Genomic DNA, 17161 nt, shown 5'->3' with positions numbered 1-17161 from the left:
TGTTAATAGGACTAATATATGTTCTATGCTTGGTTGTGAGAAAACCCATGTTTTGTCTTATTATGGTTTGGCTGGTTAGGCCATTAGGTTCGACAATCATGAAACTTTTCTTTATTAGTATGAGGGGATTATAAAATTTTATCTATTCAGATATTTTTTAACTAATTAATAATGAACGCAAAACTTAGTCGGAAATAATGAATTCAAACTCAAATTTCTAAAAAAACAACATTTCATCTTGTCACTTATCACTAAGATGGTTCAATCATAAAAGTTAGACTATGAAAAACAAGTATGCATGCTTTGATAATTATCCACCAAGAAAAGGAAAAAAAATCAAAAGCTATTAGTGCTGTTTAAGTAAAATTCCTACAACTAGCTACCATCATAGCCTAGACTAGCTTTCAATATAAATTAGCACTATCCAGAGGGAACCTTAATATTTGGTACTCCATTGCCATTATAAATATGCCACCAGCATGCAATGGGGACTGTTGCAACACGGATTAGTCGCATCAAATCCCACTGTTAAACGTATATGTATGGACTAGTTTCGGATTGAAAACTTCATTTTATGGCACCCATTTCACTGATAAGCAAACGTTTTCCAAAAGAGTTTTGTGCGCTTAGCCTGTGAGTTGGCTTGATTGGATATGTAATTTAGAAATGAAAATGTAGAATAGGCTTTGTGTAACATGCTTAGTCTGGCATTTGATGGGTAGAGCTCTTGGTCTTTTATCATCTCTAATGGAAAAAGATGAATCTACTGGGAATTTAATATGAAACCTAGCTAAGAAAAAGCTAGAGTAGACTGAAACTTTGAACAGTCGAAGTTTGTCATGGTTTTTTTGCATCAACATCCCCTTTTATGAACTATGTGATCTGCCAATTCGCATAAAATAACTAATTGACCATATAGAGAAGAGCATACTGATAAAGATCAGCGGTTCTAATAGCAATAGAATCCATTGCTAAAATGTTGTTGAATATGATTTGGTCAACTTTCATAACCATTCACCAAGACTTCATAATCTATAAGGACTGCTTTTTTTTTAAATTATTTCATGTTATTGAAGAAGTAAAGATAATTTATAGAAACATGAATTTATTTTCCGATTGTTTAGTAAATTATTTGTTGTTGATCAAGTTATTTTCTTTCAAATAAATATATAATATATAAACATTATTTTTCAAAAAATATTTGCAGCAACACAAACAAATCTTCATTTTATTCATTGTATTTTAAGTAGGAACAGAATGTGGAGGCCGTGTTCCCCCAATTTTTTGTATGATAGTATTTTAGATTTGAAATTTCAGTAGTTCGTTAAATTTGACAACAAAAAAGGAATTTAAGGGCCGAAAGATGTAAAAAAACAAAGTTAAAATGAATTTATTTTAAAAAGTTAACGGGAAAAAGTACTATTATTAGGGATTGAATTTAAGAAATATTAGAAGTTTAGGGGTATAAAATTGAAATATCAATAAAAAAATATAAAAAATTAAATTATATGTGAATTTAAAGTTTTTAAAAGATACAACCGCATACTCAATACCTGTCCATCCACGCTCTTAATAATATTTTTATATGCATAAAACTTAAACCTTAGACTTTAGTTGTTGATCATTCGTTTAAGGGAGAAGAAGGGCTATGATTATAACTACAGTTTATGACAACATGGTGAATATGATCCGAATGGTGATTGTTTCTTTTTTTTTTTTTTTTTGAGAATCAATTTCACTGCTAAATATGCATGTAGAAGCACTTATATATATTTTGTTCCTCATTGCTTTTCCTTTTTCCCTTTCCAATTGTTAATACTTAGAATTCTCCATTAGTATGCCTTAATAAATATTATTCTTGGATTACGGAATATATGTGAAGCATGAAGTGATTCATGAGAAAAAAAAGAAAATGTTGGGGGAAAATGAGAAATGGGAGACATCCCCTGGTATTATTATTAGACGCAAGGTCACAGTCATTCCTTAGTCCGTTTGTCTTTTGCCTCCATTCCATCCCCATCCACTAAATGCTCTTTGCCTTCCCCTCTTCCTTCTCCATTACCTTTTTCTCACTCATCAACTTGCTCTTCTCTTTCTCTTTCTCCAATTAGGGTTCCTCTTTGTCTGCAGCGATAAATTCTGCAGGGGGGTTGGTTAGGTTATTTTATCATCAGTTTTCCACTTCCCAAGGCAGAGCAAACCAACATCCTCCTCAAACATACACAGCTCATTCATTTAAGGGGAAAAGGTACCTCCCTTTTTCATTCTTCTCATCATAAACCACAGATCCAAGTTCAGTATATATTTATATGTGTATTATGTCTTGTTGCTGCTTTCTCATTATCTTCTTCTTCTTCTTCCTTTTGTTGGCAAGGCAAGCTATGCTAAGCTAATAGCTAATAGCTAAAAGGCTCTAGTTTTAGGGCTTCGCTTATTTTCAAATATACCTTAAATATACCTATATATGATAGGTTTAATCTTGTCTTTGTGAATTTTGCACTTCTCAGATATCAGATCCCATCTTCATATTCCATTGCTGAAAAGGATCCCATGGCTTTACAGCTTACTCATGCAACTAAATTTGCAGTACTACAAGTTAATTATGGATCATATATTATTATAATTAACAGAAAAGAAAAACTTAGGAACCAAAATTAATGGTGACAGGCACAGATCCTTGTGTGGATCATGAATTGAACCTCTTCTTTTTTTCTCTAAGTACGTACAAGAAATTAGCAAAGAAGGGGGGAAAAACAAGTTAACGAAGAATGAAGGCAGCTATATCTGCATAAAGTAAAGTGGTGATAGTTAATATTTACATAGTTATGTGTAATTGCTTATGCATGAATGTTTCAAATTCTAGCTCCCTGTTGTTTGTCACTGAGAGTGTCAGAAAGGTGGCCTAAAGATTTTATTTTTCTTTTGAACTTCAAAAGTTTTGGTCTTAGTTCCTTTGGAGTTGGTTAGATTGTTAGATATACTGAATCACAGACAATATTTACGTTCAGGAAAACCCTAGTAACTATAGATCACAGATTCTCGAAAAGTGAACCTCAATCCCCCAAGTTAATTATGAAAAAGAAGAAGAAAGGAAAAACTGAAAATATCATGGAAATTATGCAGATGAAGCGTAAATGATAATATAGTTTCTCAAAACCTTTTCAAAATCCCATCGTTAAAGAACTAAAAAAATTTCTGCTGACGATAACTGTTTCTTGTGGATCTGTACACAGCAGTGAAAATGGCTTCTTCCAGCTCTTACAATTCACCCTGTGCTGCTTGCAAATTGTTGAGGAGGAAATGCATGCCAGGCTGCATCTTTGCACCTTACTTTCCACCGGAGGAGCCCCAAAAGTTTGTGAATGTTCACAAGATCTTTGGAGCGAGCAACGTGACCAAGCTCCTCAACGAGCTCCTCCCTCACCAAAGAGAGGACGCGGTGAATTCCCTTGCCTATGAAGCTGAGGCGAGAGTAAGAGATCCGGTTTACGGCTGCGTTGGTGCCATCACTTTCCTGCAGAGACAAGTACAAAGGCTCCAGAAAGAACTTGATGCAGCTAATGCCGACTTGATCCGCTACGCCTGCAACGACATCTCAACATCCTTGCCTCAAGCACCGGGGACGAGATCATTTCAACCGCTCACTCCCCGTAACAGGCTAGCTGAATTTAACAGAAGGAATATTGACAATGAAGGAGGAGGATTCTATCAGGTCCCTGGTGCTCTTCCTTATTCTTTTCCTTGGAATGATACCTCTTCGGGTGATATCAACGATGGAGGAGGAGAAGGTGGCATGTGAACAACCAAGAAATTTCAGAGAGTATACTATGCTCCATTTAGGGTTTCCTATATGGGGCATATGATCTTGCTGGGATGAGTGTTTCTTTTACATTTTTAAGTGAAAGTTTGGTCTATGGTTAGCCTCTCTATCTTCTGGATTTCCCTTAGTCTGAGCTAGAGATGTCTCGCTTAGCTTTTCTAGTTTTTATTGTTTGCCTAGGTGGTGGTGGGTGCAATAAGACTATACTGTTGTCCTACTAATACCAGGGGGATTTTAAAATGTGTCATCGGCATTTACTATATATATTTATGTATTGTGGTAATTTGAACCTAAATAAGGGTAATAGAAGCCATATATATATGGCAGCTAAGCCTTTGGTCGCGTCATTTGGGCAGAAGTAGCTCTAGGCATGGGTGCATGTGAAGCTGCTCTTCCTCCTCTGTCATTGTTTATGCTTTAAAGAATAAGTGGAATGAAATAGATGCAGTGTTAAGGTCCAACTTTAAAGAGGATTCTCTAAGCCTAAGTCTATGGCGTCCTTCTTTACGTTATTTATTATTACCTTTCTACTTTGTTCTTGAGGACCACCGGGTTTACTTTCTTTCCAAATTTTATTCACTAATTCATCATAGCCACAGCTCTCAAACGCCCAAAATTCATCCCCATGTAGCACTGAGCAAATTAACCACTATTTTCGCCTGTGTATAGGTTTGTATTTAACTACATGCTTTTAACAGAAAGTAAGTAAATTAATATATATATATATATATTTTCCGGCTGACCTTCCAGCAATAGCATGTTCCTTTCTTAATATTAAAATGTTCTACTAATAAAAAAAAAACCTATACCTACGTATGAAACAGAATAGAGCAGTCGGTGTGTCACAACTTGTTTTTTATTTTATGCTTTTTGATTAATCTTATTAAAACCTCATTCAACTTTAACTAGTCTTTACTAAAAAAGGAAGGGGAAGGGACGCTGTGACTTGTGAGTTTCAGTAATTCATTCGTAGCAGGTGAGACCCAGCAGCTATAGCTCCACACCTCCCATTTCCATGGTACCAGGCGTTTCAAACAGTGTCACAGTCCTCATTGGATCCCATATGTAAAAGCATTTGTTTTCTTCTTGTTGCATGGAAAGGTTTCAGCCATTTCACACGTAGACAAAGCCTCTACGCTATCATAATTTTGTTCTTTTCCTGTATATTTTCAATATGAATGGAAGATCTCTAAAGCCATTGGGAAGAAAACCAGAAACGTAGGAAGCTTAGGGTTTTTACATTACAATACACGCACCCTAGATTTCTGGGTTTTTGCAAGGTCAGCACAGGCAGTTGAAAGCATACGTCGTTATCAAAATTAGCTAAGCTATGGTCTTAAAAAGGGAAATGTTCCCGATCTCCACTTCTTTCTCCAAATCAACTAAAGCTGTCGTTTTCAGCATTAGACAGTATTAATTCGGGTTTAAAGAGTCTCGACTTCGGAAAATTTTCCTTAATATCTTCGACTGTCTAATTCATTTCATTCACAGCCACACGCTTGCATTTATTAAAAACACGACGATCGATCATCATCATCATCTTCTCTGCTACTCCCACTTTTTGTCAGCATCTGTGGTAATAATGTACATTTGCCCCCACAGGCCACAGCTGAATGTTCAATATATCTCTTGTTAAAACTTGCATCTGTATACCCACGGACACAAGTAGATGATAAGATACTGTACAAATGCAGAAAAAGTAAAGAGTGTCCTCTCGTGGTTTTTTTGCGTCTCTATGATTCACTCATATGGAGCTGGCAGTTCAAGTCAGAGTCACGTCTTTTGTCCTCAAATTCCACTATTTTTAGTCTTTTGGCCTCATTTTCAGCATTACCATAAGACACTATTGTGATTTACGAAGAAATAGTGAGTAATAATAAGATAATCAATTAAAGTAAGGAGTGCAATAGTTGGAGCTGTAGTGGTACTGTTGGGTTTCAGAAGGTGTTTTTTTTCTCTTTTGAAGAAGAAGTTTTATTGGGAGTAAAGCTTATCTGCGGCTGCTCTGCCGCTTTGCTTACCCGAAGAACGAAAAAGTGATTACTGAATCGAGAATCCATCAAAAACCTTACCCCATCAATCTCACTGCAAAACGTGAGAAAGAAGCAAAGAGCCGGTGAAATATGACAGTGGATTTAAATAAATAAAGTGAGAAAGGACAGGGTGTGCGGGTCCAATTGATTAAGCGAACACAGCGTATGCCCCCCTCCACAGATGTTCTTTCCGGACAGGGAGGGTCTCATCATTTGTATCTTTTAGGTTGGATGTTCTTGATTTTCCAAAACACTGATCCTTTGTTGGGGTTTGGGAATCTCCTTCTCTTCCTGCATTGCCTATGCAGATCATATATTTATCCACCACACTCAAACCTGATCCATTCGAGGATTTAGCTTCTTGCTCTTCAATCACATGCTGCATTTGTCATTGAGAAATTCTAAAAAAACAAATTAAGTTTGTTTTTATACAAATTTTTATTATTTTTTATTTATAAAGTTTCTGTGAAGCTCACTATTTCATCTTCTAGTAGTTTGTCGGGTTATATCTGCCAATGATGACAGAATGAACCGATCAAAGATAGTATGTGTGAATGATGAGATATGCTCCGGTAACAAAATTATTCATCACTAGCATTTCTCTTAAAACTATTTCCTATTTAATGCCCCAAAAAATGTATTATCAATTGTCTTAAATTAAAAAAAATTGTTCAATTTAAATACAAAACATTTACCTTTTATAACTTTTATTCTTTCTAAAAATAGTATTTGAAGTGCACCAGAAACGTATTTCATTTTAAAACTTCTTGATGAAATGATATCATTAAAATAGTTAACAATTTTAGAGTAAGTAGTTAAAAAATGATCAATTGACATATTTTATTTTTCTAAGTTATGGGTTTAATATTTAGTAGGAACAAATTCTCTCTCCTAAATAATAGTTATGCAAAAAAAAATCATTTACATGAACTAAATTATCTCAATGGTTAAAGGAATCGTTGTTGTTCCTAGAGGTTACCGGTTCAAGCATTAGCTACTGCAAGGGTGATTGTACATTTATTATTAAATGATTGAAAGTATTTAGAACATATAGAACTTTGTAATCACCTTTAGCTTAATAAAAAAAATATTATTTTATATATTAACAATATACCATATTTATATTTCAGTCTAGAATTAGCAAAATTTTACTACAAAAAAGGATTAATTGCATCACCTTTTCATAAAAAATAGGATAATGATTTTAAATTAGTCCCTACACTTTTAAATGTTCTAATTATATCTTTAAATTATGAATCCCATTCTAAATTAGTGCTTAAGATTTTGAACATTCTAATTTCATCCCCAAAATATGATCCTCACTCTAAATTTGTCCTTAAACTTTTGAGAATTTTAATTTCATTGCAAATTATCGCTATGTGCTAATCATATCTCATGTTAATAAAAACGTCTGACCAAATTGAACTATGGTTGAAACTAATTACATATTTGCATGAATTTGGAGATGAAAATGGAAGATTCAAAAGTTTATGAACTAATTTAGAATGAGAGTCATAATTTTGAGATAAAATTGGAATGTTTAAAACTTTGAGGATTAATTTAGAGTAATTGTTTAGGGATAAAATTAGAATATTCAATGGTTTGAAGATCAATCTAGAATGAGAGACATACTTTAAGAACGTATGATGTAATTAACTCTACAAAATTGTTTACCCATATTTATAAGGGTCAATTTTTTAGATTAATCCATGTACTATGAGTAAATTGTAAATTAATCTTTACATCCTAATTCGTTGTACTTTTCAAATCTTACAATCTTGATTGTAACTCAAATAATAACTGTTAAATGCGTTAAGTTGAATTATATTGTTAATTCATGATTCAAATATAGATCATAGACTTAAATTATGTTCTTCAGTTTTATCATTTAAAATCTTGTAATTTATTTATATTATATCTATATTGTTAGAATCAAAATTTAAAAAAACAAGAATTAAAATTAATCAAATTAAAATAGTATACATGAACAAACGGTAGAATTTAACCATTTACAAGAGCGTATTATTCCCATCACCGATAATTCTTGGACAACATGTAAAAGACAACACACAATCTTTCGACAAATCCATTTGGAATAAATCTTCAAGAATAAAGAGATATTTTTCGGCGGCCGTTTGTAAGAGATCACTTTCTGAATTGTTTTCCTTTTAGTTTATAATTAATTAATTGCATCGATGCAATTAATTAAAAGGAATATGCTTCATTAATTATTTCACAACCCATTAGTTTATGGATCGCTTAATGCTTCAACATTATCAGCTGTTCATGATAAATTGATAATGCTATTTACGTAAAAAAATACCCAACATTTCTCTGAATAATAATAATATATTAATCATTTTGTTTGAACCTTACTTGCATAAGATATGATGCTGCGAATGCATCATGACTGAAATCCAATGGGCATGCTTTTCAGAGTTTCTTAATTGAAAAGAATCACGAACTTTCTTGCTTCTATATGCGCACCATTAATTTTCAAAGTTTATTAATTGAAAAGAATCATGAAATTCCTTGCTCTAGACGCGCACCATTAATTAACCCTTTTTTTTTTTCTCTCAAAACAAAGATTTTGCTTAATTAAGAAAAGAGAGAAAATCTGTTGTATTATTATTAAATCAAAGTATGAGAGCTTTGAGACACGGCGCATACAAAAGATACGTTGCGAAAGACAAAGGTGATGTGTGGGTAATTTTGAGTTTGTACTTTTCTTTATTCTTTAGTTTACATATAAATTATTTGGTATAATATTTAAAAGCTGAAAGTGTTTGTTTTGTCAGATTACAGATTATGATGGTCATGGTGTATGTCATGAGATTATGGGTTCAAAGAATCGCTCTTTTGTCGGATGCATATGTATTCTTTCAGCAAAAAAGGAATTGCACCTCGACACCGTTAGATTCAGGCCCATTAATGAAATTTTAGTGGTTTGTGATAAATATAAAAATTAGTTCTCTAATAATAAATATTAAAAAATACAAAAACAAATAAAAACAAATAAATTTGTTTGTAAATTATTTTCTTTATCACGTTTAGTAAACTATATAATAAATACATCAAATTTTAAATAAAAACATCAAAAAAATTTATTAAACACCTCACTACTCACACGAAACAAGCACGACCCTCTTTTAAAAAGGCTCGGGTTCGATTTCAACCTTCTTTGTCTTGTTAAATAAATAATATAAAAAAATTAAGTGATAAGTGAAAAAATAATTTAAAAATACAACATCTGTATCTTCATTGATTTTTTAATGATGGATCACCAAAAAATAAATAAAATGTAACGTTAAGTGTGTTTCTGGAAAAAAATAATTAAATGACTAAAAGTAAAATAAAATAATAGGTGAGTGACTAAGTAAATAATTTATCATTTTTAAATAATATGGACTTCATAATTTTGGGCCTAAACATGAGAAGACCTTGGAAATGTTTCATCTTGTTCGGGCTCAATTACGGGTCTGATTAGATTATATGAATGTGTACATAATACAATTGTAATTCAAGATCAAGGTTTAAATCATAAATGTTTCAGCGCCAGCGGTAGGGTCTTATTCCCAAAAAAAAAAAAACCCTAGTTGCTTTTTCTCTCACCAGTTAGTGTTGGTCGTTAATCGGATATAATCATTGTTTCTCATTTATTTTCTTATATGATTTTTTTTTAATTTCTAATTATTTTATCTTTATGACAATTTTTTACTTGCCTTTACGACACAATTTCTTCTGTTTTCTTTATATATTTTCGGTCATCTAACTATTTTTAAAGGTTGAATTTGACGTTGCATCGATTAATTAAGATGGTGTTTATTTGTTATCTCGTTAATTTTCTTGTTTTGGACCGTCGAATTGGACTTAAATACACAGTTTGTGTTCATAGATAGTTTTCTCACGATGCTATATTTTGATTTGCGATTGTTAGTGGTATTTTAGTAGTTTAATATTATGTTGTGGTTCATTGCCGATGCAGTCAGATTTATTTGTATTTATCTTTTGTTCAAATTTCTGAATAAGTTTTAACTTTTTCCTTGTAAGTTCCTTGAATAATCTCGAATAGCTAGTTTATTGTATCAATGATTATAAAAAAATATTCATTATGTGTTTAATTTTAATTTTTATTATAATTTTAAATATTTTCTCATTATAAAAAATTAATTACTCTATTTATAGTACACGAAATGAATGACAAATTTCATAAAATATATTAAAAAATAAAACTTGCAAAAATAAAATTGTATGAAACTTGTCACGAGAGAATAACGAGTTTAAATTATTTATTATATTTTATAGAACTTATCACCTCTCATAACTGTTCCATATGTACTATAACAAATGACTTGTATCTCAAAATAATTTATAAATACTCATTTTAAAAAAAAATCCGACTGCATTATTTAGCCGAATAACTCTGCTGTTTGGAAGAGTGAGTTGAGATCTTAGGATAAGGAATTGATACAATTAATTAAGTAAATTAGTATAAAGTGTTGATTTCTCTTCGAATATGAGCAGGTTTTGACTTGGAAAGTAGGCTGCCCAGTGGGTATCAACCATAAAGTTGTAGCATCACCACCCTTTTTTTCTCTCTCGGCTGAACCATGCATCAACTGATTAGAAACAAGTCATTATTATTTTTATTTGAAATATGATTACAAACAAATCAATCACCATAACAAAAGCACCATTCAGCATGCAAAAGACTCGTACAATTAACTTAATGTCACATCGTAGAATTTCAAAACTCTTTTAAGAATATAATATGTCACAAAATTAAATAAATTACATTTATAATACAAGCTATCCCGGATCTCTTCTATAAGATTCATCTTTGATTTTTGAAAAACTCCTTTATAATGGAAATCTCATAAATAATATATATATCTTCATGTTTAGACTCTTAAAAGTTTTGTATGTCTTAAAAAATACGAACTTTTGATATAATTTCTAATAAATCCACATCAGATGTAAGAATCAAATTTATAGTCAATCGTTAGTTTAATGCAGTGTTAATTTCATTAAAAATACATTTGGGGATTAATAATGGACTCATGCTAACAAGGAACAATAAAAGATTTTTATAATATAAATATTTCTTTTTAAAATTTTAATAATTTATTATTTTATAACTCACGATTTTTTTTTATTTTTTTGTTATTTTTAGTATTTTTTTAAATATTTTAATAATTTCTTTCCTTCTTAATTATTTATTAAGAATTAAACAAGTTCTCAAATTTTCTATAAAAATTAATTAAGCTCTCAAACTCGATCCAAAAAATTTAATCCCTCTGCCACATTATCATTTGCATACAGATTATTGTATTAACATCATGAATCATCACTTGAATATTGTAACGATCAACAACTATTTTCGTTAATCAAAAGAGTAACATAATGTAATTCGAATAATATTTAGAGGACTAAATAAATATAATTAAAAATGATGCTAACATTATTATTTTGGGATGAATAAGAAAATAAAATTAATCTTTAAGTTAAATTATAAATATTCAAGTAAAGAAAAAGAATTATTGCTTTTCTAAATTTAATTTGTTTTCTTTTGCAGTTAAACCTTTCATTTTTAATAGAAGTAAGCTATCACTACTGGTAAGCTGAATAAAGAAAAGAAAGAACAAAAAAAACAAGTAAGCTATCCCTACAGGGTAGCTGGTGATGACAGTCCATTACGCATGCCAGTGCCTACGAGATTCGAGCTCAAAAGTTTATGAGATTGTTTTAACATTTAATGATTTATAACATAATATTATACCAATTAAGATGGGGTTTTAATTTTAGGAATATCAATATGATTTAAATATTCTCACTTCCAAATAAATTCCTTTATATCGATACTTTTTTTCCCTCATTCGCTATACTCTGTCTTTAAATTTTTATATCTTATGTTGTCAATAAAAAATAATAATCAAATTCCCTCTAATTTTTATAGCCCCACTCGCTTATTTCACTTTTTCATTTTCAATAAGTTACCACCCTTAAGATTGATAGTTCACCGTTGATATTTTTTTTACTTTTTTACTTTTTAATTTTTAATAAATTTGTCTTTTTGATATGTATTTTTTTGTTTTTATAACACTTTTTTGTCCTTTATACGTTTTCAATATTTTCTATCGATTGTTTTACAATTATTTTTATTTAATTTTTTCATGTTATATTTGACATCTTCTCGACTGATTGAGATGTCATTTATTTATTATCTTGTTGATCGTTCATGTTTTGGATTCTCAAATTAGATTTGGATATGTGGTTTGAGTTCGGAGATAGTTGTCTCACGACGCTCAACTTTGATTTGTGATTGTCGGCGATCTTTCAATAGTTTCATCTTTTGTTATGGTTCGTTTATCGATGCATTGAGATCTATTCTAATCGATCTTTTGTTCGAATTTTTTAGATGACTTTTTAAACATTTATTTTTATGATCCTTATATGATCTCAATTGACCAGTTTCTGACTTTCAATTACAGAGAAATGTTTTAATTATATGTTTAATTCGTATTTATGTGTGTAAGTTTTTCATTGTAATTTTAAATATATTTTTTTTAATAAAACTCACTACTTTTGTTTACATAAAAAGAATATTTTCTACCGTCAGTGATAATATTTAATCATCTATTATTAATTCTTACTTTCTTTATATATTTCCTCCCCTCTTCTTATAATCAAATTATATTATTTTTGTTTAATAAATATTTTTCTTTTATGTAAGAATGATAAATGAATTTATTTAATTTTTTAACGCGATTTTATTATTTATTTTTATAGTACGTATTTTTCTCACAAGATCGATGTTATCTCTTCAAATAGAGGTGTTTAGTTGGGGTTTTAAACATTTTTTTTATGTTTTTTGTAATGTTAAAGTGATCAGTTTGCACACTTTCACAAATTTTAAAAAAATTATAATTTATATAATTATTTATTTTTATTTTTATAGACTCTCACTGTAATTTTAAGATTTTTTTATTTAATAATACCACGGTTATTATTATTAAAATAAAAAGTACATTAACTATATTGGTTCTGAGTAAAATTGTAAAATAGATATCTAAATCTCCGGCATAATTACAAAAACATGGTGGAATCATGAAAATGAAGTTTGTTGAGGGATTTAAGATCCTCAAATATGTTTAAGTATAAATGAGCTGATTGTTGAACTTCACTTAAGAATCCTTCAATAACCAAGTATGCAGCGAAATCGCAGCCCAAGCAATGGTAGATTATTGGGTAAACTATAAGAATAATCCCCTATGTTTTTTGTATGATCGAATTTGGTCACCAATTTAAAAATTAAGGAGACATGCTCCCTAACGTTATTGATCTGTCCGATTTTAGTTCCTAATGTTATCGGACCATCGGCGATGGTTATTTTCTTGGTCTTAGTGTGGGTTGTTCGCTTTCTTTATCATGATCATTGTATTCCTTATCTTGTTCGAAATCCTCCATGTCTGAGTACTGCTTCATCGCCATCAATGCGGTCCTTATCATCGGTGACCATGATTCACGACCATGCATGTGCTCTGCTTTTCGTACGCCTTTCACTTCCTTAGTAAAGCAATTTCAAAGCTTCTTCCTTTTGAGCAAGGCCATCTTTGAGTTGAGGATTTTCTTCTCTGGTAATGCTAGATGCTTCTTTGGCTACATTTTCTTTATTTAAGGTATGTTTCACTATGTCCCTTAGTCTCTGAATCTCTTTCTTGGATCTATTAATTGTTTCTCAACTTCTTTTAAGTGATTTATGCAATGCTTTTTACTCTTCTTGCGCGACATCCCTAAGCCTCTAACCTTAATCTCGTCGCAATGTTCTTTTGTCGACTAACTTCTCATTTGAGTTAATCGATTGACTGAATCGGCCAAGAGGGGGGTGAACTGGCAATAAAAATTTTTGTGGAAGCTTTTGCAGAAAATTGAAAGAAATTGCACAGCGATTTAGAGTGGTTCGACTTTATCAACCAAAGTCTACGTCCACTACCTTAGCTATCCACACTAAGGATTTTCCAACAAATTCACTAATTTGTTCTTTCTTTTGAGGCCAAAGAGATAACCTTACAACTCCCTCAAGAATATACCCCAATTCTTGAGAACACTCTTTTCTCAAAGAGAAATACAAATTTGCAAACTTACAAGAAAAACCTCACAAGGCAAATATGTTTGCACAATTCTAGAACAAAAGAAAGAACACTCAAGAATAAATACAATTGAGCACAATAAGTGTTCTTGAAAGCAAAATGAATATTGAATGAAAAATAGGCTTGAAATGCTCAAACTTGAGGTTTGATGCTTTCTCTTTGATTCTCTCTTGATTCTAATTGCTTGATGTTTCTTGTTGTTGATCAATGGCTTCTAAGCTTGCTTAAATACACCTTGAATCACTTCTGAACGTTGGGGATGATTAGAGAAAATAATATAGCCGTTTTAGTGTGAAAACAATTAATAAAATAGTTTGGAGCGTGGGGGAATCGGTACCCCTATGGGGAATCGATTCCCTAAGTGTAAAATTCAAATATTTCGACCGTTATACAAGGGGGGAATCGGTACCCCTTGGGGGGGAATCGGTTCCCTCCGAGCATACTGGAATTCTCGGAGCCAAACCATTCAGGGGGGAATCGGTACCCCCTTGGGGGGGAATCGGTTCCCTCTGAGCAATCTGAATTTTTGGCTTTGAAATGGTTCGAAATACTTTGTAAAATTATTTTGAAATTGTTTTAAGTTAAAACTTAATTTTACGCTTTGAGTAAGGATTAAAAATGATCTTTGAAAGATTTGGAGTAATGTTTTGATATTCGAATAATTCTATCGAATATACTTAGAAAATCATTTGGAAAATCTTAAAATTCATTTAACTTAATTTGTTATATCGAAATATCAAAATGTTTTCAACAATCTTCCCCTTTTTGATATAACAAAACATTTTAGTAATTTTAAGATTTTGAAATCAAGTTTTGAAATTACTCCCCCTTACTTTAACACTAACACTTCTCCCATTTATCATTTAAAACACATTTAACTTCTCCCCCTTTTTGTTAAATCAAAAAGACATTTTAAAGAATTTAAACAAGGTTTTGAAATCATTTAGCCAATTGATTATATATAATATAAGCTGCTAAGATCACAAGCAAGAGAAACGTTAGCCATTAGTTTCATAATCAATATTCATAATTAATGTGAAATGAAAAAATTGGTCATATATCTAATCATGAAGTAAATGATGCAATAATGAATAAATTTAATCACACCAAATAGATAATTTCAAACCATTCATAAATCCAAACAAATTCAAAGTCAATCAATCCACAAATTCAAACATTCCAAAATATTCAAAATGTTAAAACAATAAGTTTGGAGTTCAAAGCAAAACATAGAATCACATATCAGGAGGAGGAAAACGAGCTCGCATAGCGACCATTTCGTGAGTGAGGTCATTAATACGCGCATTGGTTGCTTCATTGTTTGCACGCATCTCCCGAAGAATTTCTAATTGTTGAGCTCCCATTGTGGATAAGTGGGACTCTATAGAAGAAAAGCGTGAATCCATGGTAGCGTATCGAAAATCGAATGTCTCCAAAAAGGATTGGAAATATGAGGCATTTGATGCGTTTGTTGTGCTTGCTCTTCGGGCTGCTCAGGCTCATCTTTGGCTTCATCGATGTCTCACATTAATTGCTCAAGCTCGAGATCTTCGTCAGCTTCGGGTGGAGCTTGTGAAGAACTAGCTCCAAGAGTATTTGCAGAAGATCGAACCCATTCACCGGTTTCCTTATCCTTAATCCATCCCGCTCTCGTTAAGGAAAGAAGGTTAATTTGTTTCTTAAGGGGAAAAACGACATCTAGACCGACTCTAAGCCCAGTTTTGGAAAACAGATTACTCAAAATGCAACCATAAACAAGTGATGAACATAGTTTCTTGTTAGGAATAAGATTTACGGTTTCAACAATTTCAGCAAAAATAATCTGAGGTAGGTTAATTTTAATATTGTTTTCGAAACAATATAACCACCAAAGATCTAAGGCTCTAAGAGTAGAATAACGACCTCCGGATGGTCGAAACCACCAAGAAATCATTAGATGAAGAAAACGTTCATGAAGGTCTAAGACACTTGCACTATCCCTTCTTTTATAACGAGATCCTAAAACTTGTTTTTCATGTGAAATACCATCATTATCTAGTCCGAATGTATTGGCTATGTAAGCCGAGTCAATATATAAGAATTGTCCTAGGAGGTAAGAACGAATTCCTATGGTTTCGGTTTCAGTTTGGTTTTTAACACAAACGACATTAGAATAGAAAATACGAACAAGTTGATGGTAAACGATGGGTTCAAGGTCAAAGAGTTTATCAAATTCCCACTCTTGTAAAAGAGGAAGATATTTAAAATTGATAGCTAACATAGCTTGACGAGAAGGAATACGTTCTTCCCGGATTTTGTAAGAGTCGAAATATTGATAATACCAAAAACGATGATTCTAGGACCAGGATGATTGAAACACGAATTTTGGATAGTCAAGTTAGGATCAATGGGATTAGGATTAGAAATTGGAATATGAGGATGATTTGGAGGTGGATTTGGTTGACGGTGTGAGCGACTAGATGATGACCTAGCACGTTTAGGATTGGACATGGTTTAGGAAATCAGAATAGAATTGATAACCTGCAATTTAGAAAACACATGTATGCAATTTAATCAATCCAAAACTCAATTGAGTCCTTAATATTTCAAGATTCTCTAAATCAATCCTAATGGGCAAAGTTTTTGAAAAACTTTTGAAAATTATGGTTTTGAGAAACAATATATGTATAGTTTTTATAACAACAACATAATTTAATCAAAACACAATAGTTTGAAAATTAGCATTTTTTTAATTTCAAAAATTTAAAAAATTTAAAAATTTTGGAAAATTCTTGTGTTTTTGATGAAATTGGTTGTAATATCTACTTTCTAATCACTAAACAATCAATGCCCGATCTAAAGTTCATCCTAGAACTAATTAAAACAAGTCATATGTTCAAAATCAATAAAATAGGGAGTTTAGAAAATTTTACCTTGAAGGATGAGATTGAGTGGATTTTGATGTTGTTTGCACGATTTTAATGATGATTGCAAGTTTAAGAGATGATATTTGAAGTGAATTATGATTAAAATCGATGATTTGAGGCAAGAATGAAGATAGGGAGAGAGTTGAGAGGGAACGGCGAAAGAGAGAAAAGGGTTTTGAACAAAAATAAGGGTTCTGCCCGTGTTTAACCAGAACCCCAGGGGGTATCGATTCCCCTGTGGGGGGAATCGGT

The 17161-nt window shown here is 31.5% G+C and overlaps 1 protein-coding gene across 2 annotated transcripts; it reads left to right on the top strand.

Moving 5' to 3' along the window:
* Positions 1-1997: 1997 nt before the first annotated feature.
* LOC120180514 (protein LATERAL ORGAN BOUNDARIES-like) lies at positions 1998-4281 on the top strand. Of its 2 annotated transcripts, none has more exons than XM_039185830.1 (2): positions 1998-2248; positions 3237-4281. In XM_039185830.1, exon 2 carries the CDS (start codon positions 3242-3244, stop codon positions 3797-3799), a length of 558 nt encoding a protein of 185 aa, XP_039041761.1. In that variant the 5' UTR covers positions 1998-2248; positions 3237-3241; the 3' UTR covers positions 3800-4281. The 2 variants fall into 2 exon arrangements, with proteins under 2 accessions (XP_039041761.1, XP_039041760.1); XM_039185829.1 differs by having other exon boundaries at positions 3234-4281.
* Positions 4282-17161: the final 12880 nt, after the last annotated feature.

The sequence above is a fragment of the Hibiscus syriacus genome, unplaced genomic scaffold, assembly GCF_006381635.1.
Source record: "Hibiscus syriacus cultivar Baekdansim isolate YM2019G1 unplaced genomic scaffold, ASM638163v2 tig00112498_pilon, whole genome shotgun sequence".
In the NCBI taxonomy this organism is placed as follows: domain Eukaryota; kingdom Viridiplantae; phylum Streptophyta; class Magnoliopsida; order Malvales; family Malvaceae; genus Hibiscus; species Hibiscus syriacus.
Note: the sequence above shows the minus strand (reverse complement) of the source record. Positions and strands in the feature narration are given on the sequence as shown.

Excerpts from the sequence above, each read along its gene's own strand:
- LOC120180514 (XM_039185830.1), top strand. The coding sequence starts at position 3,242 with ATGGCTTCTTCCAGCTCTTACAATTCACCCTGTGCTGCTTGCAAATTG.